Genomic DNA, 9,095 nt, shown 5'->3' with positions numbered 1-9,095 from the left:
GGTAATATATACTTAGGTGTATATTACTTGCAGTATGTACTATCACTTGAGTTCTAGCTTTTTATCTTGGTCAGCTGTCTCTGAACTGGGCTATAATTTTCTCATTTATAAAACAAGATGGTTGTGCTGCAATGGTTGGGTTAATTATATATGAATGACTTGAAAGTTTTAAAAATAGTTTATTTTTTGGGGAAGGGTACCATTATGAATCTATGAGTGTTTTAAAACATGAACTATTTATAGATAAGGAAGGTTTTGGAATTAAGTTTCAAAACTAATGTTTAACTTTTTTGATCAGTTTTCCCCCTAAGCTCCTAAAACACGACAGCCTGCCCTTTCAATATTTGATAGTTTCTAGGATTTTCAAACTGAAACTAGTAGGTATCTGGGCACCAGTTTATTATCTCCAGCTTCTCTTCCTATTGAAAAGGAAAAGATGATTATTCTTAGGCCCAATTACTTTGAGAATTCATCTTATCAAAAATGTGGAATTATGAATTCAGTCTGTTTATGATGAACTGCCTCTGAGTTGAATTGTTTCATAGTCTAACCTATTTGGTTATAGAAGAATAATAAAAGGGAGATAATATAATAAATTTGGTATTTATCAATTTAATCAGTTTCTGAATTTAATGAAATAAAAAAACCTGAATCCCCTCAGGATTCTGTCGGTAGAAGAAATGACTATAACAAAAACTGTTGAGGTAGATTGAAAAAGAGAAGAAAATCCATAGGACCCAAAGCAGCCACCATTCATATTTTGACTACAGTTATTTGGAGTAGAATCTTGGGCAGAAAAGAAAGAAAAAGGGAAGAAAAGGTAAAAAGGAAGGAAGAAGGAAAGAAAAGACAAGGTGGAAATATTTACAGTTCATATTGTAGTACAAGAACTAATTTCCTTAATAAGAAACTTTTCATTCTGTGAGAAAAAGACAGTGACCCAATATAAAAATGAGGGATACATGGCTCTTAAATATACTCAATCCTACTCAAATAAGAGAAATGAAAACTCAAATGTGAGATATCATTTTTAAATTATAAAACTGGAAAAATTCAACAAGTTTGATTACACTTCCTGTTGAGAATGTGGGGAAAACAGGTACTCTGAAAGTATTGATAGTTTTAAGTCGACCCAACCTTTCTTGCAGAAAATGTGTGTGCTACCGGGAATGAAACCCAGGGCCTCTGCATGCTAGGTAAGTGCTCTACCAGTGAGCCACATCCCCAGCTCAAGTTGGCATAAATAATCTTCATCCTAAGTGCTATGCATTGGTAAATACATTCCAACCTCATCTACCATTTTCTCTCTTGCTCAGTTGCCCTCCTGCTTTTCCTCAAATATGCCAATTACATTCCAGCTCCAGGGCCTATGCATTTAACTTTCCCTACTAATCCTGAAAAGCACATCAATTTTTCTTTACCTCTATCAGGTAAATATCACCTCAAATAGGTAAATATTGCTCAAATAAGACCTCTTCAGTGAGGCTTTCTCTCATTACCTTATTTAAAACAGTGGCTCCCACCCCTCTTCATCATTCTTGCCACCCTAATTTTAATACAAAGAACTTATCATCTGTGTTTTATGTTTGTCTCTCCTCCCTAGCTAGACTCTACACCCAGTAAAGACAAGGTCTTTGTTGTGAATATTTCTGTATCCCAGACCCTACAGGCTTAATACACAGTAGCTGCTCATTAAAGGTACATACTGAATGAACATTTATAGAGGACAACTTAACAACATTTATTAAAATTTAGAATGTAGGGTTGGGGTTATAGCTCACTGGTACGGCACTTGCCTAGCTCGTGTAAGGCACTGGGTTTGATCCTCAGCACCACATAAAAATAAATAAAGGTATTGTGCACATCCACAACTAAAACAAAAAAATTTAGAATGTATATATACTCTGAAATTCCCCTGAAGGCATTTACCCTATAGATAATAGTTATACTTTTTTTTTGGTTTTGTTTTGTATTGGGGATTGAATCAAGAGTGCTTTACTAGGCTGGGGTTGTGGCTCAGTGGTACAGAGCTTGCCTCAAATGTGTGAAACACTGGGTTCAATCATCAGCACCACATAAATAAACAAAATAAAGTTATTAAAAAAAAAGGTAATCCTTTTTTTTTCTAAAGAGTGCTTTATACTAACCTGCATCCCCAGCTCTTTTTATTTTTAAAATTTTTACACAGGGCCTCAGTAAGTTGCTGAGGCTGGCCTTAAACTTGTGATCCTCCTGCCTCAGCCTTCTGAGTCACTGGAATTACAGGCATGTACCTCAGTGTCTGCTACCCTATGGATATTCTTGTTTGTATACAAAAAGAGAATGTATACAGCTATTTGCTATAGCGTTGTTTGTAACAGTGAAAATAGAAATGTACCTAAGGTCAATTTTAAAAATAAATTACCTACATCTATACAATAGAATAAATGGAATACTGCATAGATATAGAAGAATCTCTAATTCCGAAAATTCGTTTGCTATCTTTGGTAAACATATGTCTAAGATGTGACTATGTTAAGACCCTGATGATATCACTTTGCAAATGATCCCTTTTAATGGGGCATTTAATAGTAAAGAGGGTAGGAATAAACAGGTAGAAAGAATGAGTAATTGTTTTTACAGTTTTACTTAATATTAAATTTCCTTATAGAAAGTATAGGACTTTTACCAATTAAATAATATTTGAGTGAAAACAAATGTACCTGAATACAGATAACCTTATTAAATAAAAATCCTTTCTTTGTACATCCAAATTCATGAATAGGTTTAAACTGGCAGTACCTATTGTTCATTTATTATGGGTGGATTTCCCATTTTACAAACCAACCTCTCACTTATGGGAAGAGGTTCGTGGCTTCGGACTGTCTTTAGTATACATTTCCTTATCCCAGAGGAGCAGAATTCCCCTAATATCCATCACATAACATCCACTTGCAGCAGCAGGGAATTTTGCAGAAGTATTTTTCTACTCCAGAGCTATATACATACAAAAGAATGTTCATATATTTAAAAGCATAATGCATAAAGGATAATTTCCTGGTAACCATATATGCCCCTTAATCTCATCAAACCATAATTTGCTTAGTGTTCCTCAAATAAAAATTTCTATTTCTTGTCTCTTTAACATCCTTTTTCACTTTTATCCACTGCCCTCAGTTGGAATCCTACATATGCATCTATATAAATACTACCATTTCAAGGTCCTATCCCTCCATTAAAGGAAAAGGTCTTTGCTGACTATTTTAACCTATAATAATCTAAGTTCTGACTTTAGCCTCTGTTATCTGGCTCTAATATTTTGCTGCTTAATACTGTTAACTAGCTTTTCACAAGTTTTTGAGTTATCTCCCAATTAGATTGCAAGTTCCTTAAAGGCAGATTCCTATATAGTTTTTCCTCTATTCCTCATGCACCTACATAGTAGATATAAATGTCCTCGATTTATGACCCAATATATATAATTGGTGTTCTTTACAGATATTTCTAGAATACATCTATGTTTTTATATAAACATGGATGTTCTGCTACCCCAATAAATTGAGTGTTTGGTGTCAGAACTCATCAGCTGACTCTGTGTCCCAGCCACAGGACTGCAGTTGTTCATCCTGTGGGAATTCAACTACAATGTCATAAACAAAATTTGGATCATCTTTCTTCTTCTGATTTTTCTCAAAAAGTTCATCCATGATGCTCTTCCTTTTGGCAAGCTCCTTGTCATCTAGTTTGTTCAGGTCTTCCTCAGGATCAATGGTTGTTTCCCGTTGAATTTGTTCCATCGTTTCTGCCAAACTCTGTCCCCACAAGTAACCTCGTAAAAAAGTGAATAACTTCTTTAGCTGCTTCAGGGATACTTGTTCCAGGTAACTCTTGTGTCGTGGATTATTCTTTAACTGTTCAGCAGCTCTGGTGCAGTCTAGGAAAGGGGGAAAACATATACTACATATATAATATACACCACAAGCAATTAATGCACCACAAACTGTTCCAAGAACAAAAATGCAACAAAAAACTCAGAACCCTGAAATCATTATCCACATTATAGACAAGTGGCTAAACGGTTTTATTGGAATTAACTATTTATAAAACTATTCCTTTATAATAAATTGAGTGTGAAGGGGGAAGGATGGATGTATTTTTTACTTAACTTAAAATCACTTTGTGGAGATGTAAAAAATTTCAACTGAAGAGCATATCTAAGAAGAAAAAAATGGCATTATAGCTTTTAGGCAGCAGTAGTGGTAGTAATAAAATATTAAGATTATAAATTAAAAACATTTGGAGGGAGAGAAGTGAATTAATATTACTGAATAATGTTATCTCATTTAGTCCAGAACATTCTGAAAAGGATTAAATTATCAGTTAAAGAATTCGAAAAAAAATTATCAATTTCCTCTTATAGGGCTGGGGATGTGGCTCAAGCAGTAGCACGCTCGCCTGGCATGCGTGCGGCCCGGGTTCAATCCTCAGCACCACATACAAAGATGTTGTGTCCGCCGATAACTAAAAAATAAATATTAAAATTCTTTCTCTCTCTCTCTCCCTCTCTCTTTAAAAAAAAAAAAATTTCCTCTTATAGATATGGAAACTGAAGCTCACTGTCAATTTATCCAAAGGTCACATATCTAGTCCCTGATAAAGTCATGATTTGAATCTACATCTGTTGACTCTGAAGTCCATGTCACGTCATTGTAAGAGACTCAAACTGTACTTATTAAGCGACTTAGAGAACATTTTAGAAGGCAAGATAAAATATGAAGTACCTGAGAACTTTGAAAAATTTCGGACTGGCATGATGCGCTGGCGACTCTTTCCTTTGATTTCATTCTCATAGATTAAGATAATAGCTGGAGGCTGGAATCTAACTCCACATTTCTTGGCAGTGCACATCATTCTCACATAACTTTCAGGATAAATCAGAGGAAACCTGATGAAAATGTGTTAGTTGCATAATAATTTCTGCTGGCAGGGGTAGGGGAACAAAACAACTAGGTGTTGGATAGATAAATCTTCTTTCTTTGGCCCCACCTTCCCAGCATAGGCAGCTGTAGTCCAGTTCTGTGCATGCTTAGCCTATGAAGCTCAATACTTGGAGGCCTAGCCTGAAATTCATTTTGGCTCTGGTTAATCTTAGTCTATATCCCTAAGTTTCTTTGGGTGGGTCAGGTAAGGTGGTACACATCTGTAATCCCAATGGCTCAGGAGGCTAAGGCAGGAAGACTACAAGTTTGAGGCTAGCCTCAGCAACTTAGTGAGACACTATCTCAAAATGAAAATAGGATTGAGAATGTAGCTCAGTGGTAAAGTGCCCCTGGGTTCAGTCCCTTGGACAAAAAAAGAAAAAGAAAAAGATTCTCTGGTTCATTGAAAGATGTAGGTATGTTCACATATGAGCTGGGAGTGCAATTCAGATGGAGTTCTTAGAATACGACACTCTTACTGAAGACTGTATATGAACCCCTGAGTGAACTCAAGAACTGACTTATGGAGTCTTTCCTATTTATTAATTAAGAAACTGTGTATCAGACACTTTTTATATCAAGGTACTATGATTATTTTAACTTTCGACATTTTGTCCGGCTGGCAAATGGTGCACACCCTGTAATCCTGCCTACTTAGGAGGCTGAGGCAGGAAGCTTCCAAGTTGGAGGCCAGGCACCAGGGCAACTTGCCAAGATGCTGCCTCAAAATAAAAAAATAAAAAGGGTTGTAGATATTGCTCTGAGTGCTCTTGGGTTCAATCCTTAGTACTTTAAGAAAAAAAAAATTGTCCTTCGAGGTTTGCCAGACCAAATCTGACTCCCGTATACTTGCTCAATTATTTTACTCAGAGTCTTTTTGAAATTGTTCATTTAATCATTCATCTTCCCTTTCAGTTTATATGCTTCATGAAGGTGCATATCCATTTTCACCACAACATCTCACAATATCTAGAATGTAGTTGGCATTCTATACATACTTCTTAATGCTATCTATTAATATAACACATAGCTCCTGTATGTCATCCAAGTATTTATAGTCTAGAACCTGATCAAAGAGGCCACATACAGGTCAATAATGTTTACATGGCCTTTATTTCAGCTTATTTTTCTCACTATGTGATATTCTTCCAGTTATAAAAAATGGAGCTATTTCCAGATTAGCACTTTCTGTTTTTTCTTCCCTTCCCCACTCTCAGTGTCAAATACATTTAATTATAAAAACTGCTTTAGATGTGGCTATGACATTCCCAGGAAGATTTGAAAATTGTCAAAAACTGAGGTAGAGTGGGAGGGAAAACTTAGTTTTATTAGAGATTCACTATAACAGTGTAGTTTTTAAATATTTTAAAAGTAATTATACATGCTTATTGTAGAAAACTGAGAAAAGTAATCTCCCTTGATTACTTCATCCTTTTTTTCCTGTACATACGGTTTTATTTTTTAAACTGTCATATATTTTTACATCATATATACTATTTCCTTTTATTAACCTATGTGATTATTTCATTAATACATATTTTACTAAAAGGCAATTTTTATAGCTGCTATGTGGATTTATTTTATAATCTATATTATCACTTCTTATTGTTGGATGTGAGAATTTGTGTTCTGCCTCTGATATGATGCAATGATCAAATACTACTCCCAGTTCACTAAAATTTGATGTTAGTAAACTTTCTAGGAGATCCTACTGAGCACAATATAAACTGCACACACTACAGCAGATGGATGATGTACTTGGGAATGATGTATGCAATTGATACTCAATAGTGTAGATTCATTTACTATAAGACTTTATTTTCTCTTTCAAGTTTAACTTTCATTTTTACTAAAAAATGTTTGTATTCTGCTTGGAATATAACATAAATCCCAGGAGGATTATAATAAAAAACTACTGTCCATCTCCATAGTCAACAAGTTTCAATTCTTTTAGGCACTTTTTCCCCCCAAAATTTATCTCCATATTTCTAAATAGCATGATTATTCTGCTATTTTCAGTTTAAGATAGACACACACGCTACTCTTTGAGACAGCCGCCCCAGAGCCTTCTGTCCTACCACCAGGAGAGGGTTATTTCCACCCAACTGCAGAGCACAAAAGCACTCCCATCTGCAGTAGGTGCTCTCTAGGCTGCTTACAGATTTCGTTCAGTTCAGGACAAGGGACGGCACATTACCTAATTATTATTCTTAGACATGAATACTTTTCTGTCCAGGTCTAAGTCACTGCGAAGGTCTTGATAACTGTCCCCCATAGAACCTAAAGAAATTAGATTTCCCAATGGGTAAATAACCTCTCCCTACTCACGTCCCCACCAGTGTAAGGATGACTTCTTACCCTTAGAGAAGTACAGAAAATGTTTTTCTCCTGCAGGCCAACGTCTAAACCGCTGGGAGAGGGTTGTTTCCACCCAACCGCAGAGCACCAGAGCGCACTTCGGTTGATTTTGAGGCCGGGCGGAGCCTGGCGCTGCAGGAAGAGGCCGTAGCCACAAATCGCTGACGTCACCGCGGGGTGAACTCCTCTGTAGGAGGCCGGAGCACTCCAGGACCTGGCACGGACGGAGAAGGCCCACTCCGAGCAAAACCCGCCAGCTCTCAGGACTGAGAGCCTGGTCCAGGGCCCGCTGGGCGGCCCGCCGGGCGGCCCGCCCTCCCGAAACCCTCGAACCGTTCCCACAGCAACAGCCCGGCTTCACGTCACGACGCTTGCGTCGCTTCTTGCCCCGCCTCCGACCGGGGCCGCGGGAGGCGGGGCGGCACGAGAACGCATTTTGGAGCCGGCCCTGCGGCTTTACGTTTCGCGGGAGCTTTGTGGTGCCGGTGCTGTGGAGAACTGGGAAACCGCAAGGCCGCGGGCGTGCGTTGCACTTAGCCCTCGGTCCTAGTCCCTTAAGTCGGTGACTGCGCACTCTAGGAGCGGCGTGAGGCGTGTGTAGGCTCCTTTTTGCGTCTGCATCTGGTCCCCGCGCTCTTCTGGGGCGTCCGCCCGCCCGCCGGCGTCCTGGCTGCCCGGGCCGTGGGTGTCCGGGTCGTGGCCTGGCTGCTCCTCGGGGCGGCTGGGCTCACCCAGACGCTCGCCGCCAACTCCTCTGACGCCCCCTTCGGTGCTGGTAAAGGGGGCGGGGCTCGGGAGTGAGGTGGGGCTTGGTAGAAACTCCAGGCTGCAGGGTCATCTCCGCGCCGGGTTTGCTAAGTTTGCTAAGGTGCCTCGCGTACTCTGCGCGGCACTCTGGAAGGGTAGGGCGAGGTGGAGGAGGTTAAAACAAAGGCCGCGTGCCTTTCTCCTCCCCTCTTCCCTCCCCTTGCTCATTGTTGTCTGGCCGATTCCGGGAGTTTGGAGAGATTTAGTCCGGGCTTAGTCCGTCCGAAGTGGGACTGGAGCGCTGTTTTAAAATATGGTAAAAGAAGTACAGCGGGGAAGCATCTTGCGATGCATTGCATGAAGCTTCCAGCCGCTAACGGGCTAGAAAAACCTCCGTGACCTGAGAGGTGTGAGAATCCCAGAAAAGCAAAGTGTCTTGGGTTGTGCGTGTGCGGAGGAAACTAGTTTTGTTTACAAATTTCTTTCGTGATTGACTGGTTTGGGGTAGGTGACTCGAGGGTGGGTCAGGAGTTGATGCATATCTTTGGACCCTAGTCCGTGAGCCTTAATGTTCTGCCAAGTGCTGTGGATCCAGCCTTGAGCCATTCATGGAGCTTGCAGGATAGTGAGGGAGAGACACTTGCAAGAGAAATTACAATGCAATGACCACGTTTGGATGGGGAGGGAAAGTTAGCACAAACCATGTGAGTTTCTGCGCCTGTAAAATAAGGGTGTTAGACTAGTATGTGTCAATCAACACAGTTCTGCTTTTGTGTGTTTACAGAATTACACTTCCAAATTTATTTTTAAAAAGGATTATCAGAACAAAGAATTTTCAAGCAGCTGGACTTGACATCTGTAAAGATTTCTCTAGCTTTGAATTTTATAATTGAAAAGGGGTCACTTGACAGAGACCATTTAGGCCACCTCAACCGAATAATATTTAAGAGGAAAAAAAAATCTTGACAGTGAATCCAGATGCTTGATCTTCAATTTGAAATGATACTTTTGTCTTAAATATCATAAGTAACT

General features: G+C 39.3%; 2 protein-coding genes across 3 annotated transcripts in view; one reads left to right on the top strand and one right to left on the bottom strand.

Annotated features, from left to right (window-relative positions):
• Positions 1-680: 680 nt before the first annotated feature.
• On the bottom strand, positions 681-7,641 carry Cep19 (centrosomal protein 19). Of its 2 annotated transcripts, none has more exons than XM_076867759.1 (3): positions 7,317-7,641; positions 4,761-4,924; positions 681-3,913 (listed from the first exon to the last, which is right to left on the bottom strand). In XM_076867759.1, the coding sequence occupies exons 2-3, from the start codon at positions 4,888-4,890 to the stop codon at positions 3,552-3,554; spliced, it is 492 nt and encodes a 163-aa protein (XP_076723874.1). In that variant the 5' UTR covers positions 4,891-4,924; positions 7,317-7,641; the 3' UTR covers positions 681-3,551. The 2 variants fall into 2 exon arrangements, with proteins under 2 accessions (XP_076723874.1, XP_076723875.1); XM_076867760.1 differs by having other exon boundaries at positions 4,761-4,900.
• Positions 6,704-9,095, top strand: part of Pigx (phosphatidylinositol glycan anchor biosynthesis class X) — a 24,179-nt gene continuing 21,787 nt past the window's right edge. The window contains exons 1-3 of the mRNA XM_076867001.1: positions 6,704-6,727; positions 7,510-7,824; positions 7,896-8,091. Coding sequence (XP_076723116.1) covers positions 6,704-6,727; positions 7,510-7,824; positions 7,896-8,091 — 535 coding nt within the window. The remainder of the gene's footprint in view (positions 6,728-7,509; positions 7,825-7,895; positions 8,092-9,095) is intronic.

Source organism: Callospermophilus lateralis, chromosome 10 (assembly GCF_048772815.1).
Source record: "Callospermophilus lateralis isolate mCalLat2 chromosome 10, mCalLat2.hap1, whole genome shotgun sequence".
NCBI classification, from domain to species: domain Eukaryota; kingdom Metazoa; phylum Chordata; class Mammalia; order Rodentia; family Sciuridae; genus Callospermophilus; species Callospermophilus lateralis.
Note: the sequence above shows the minus strand (reverse complement) of the source record. Positions and strands in the feature narration are given on the sequence as shown.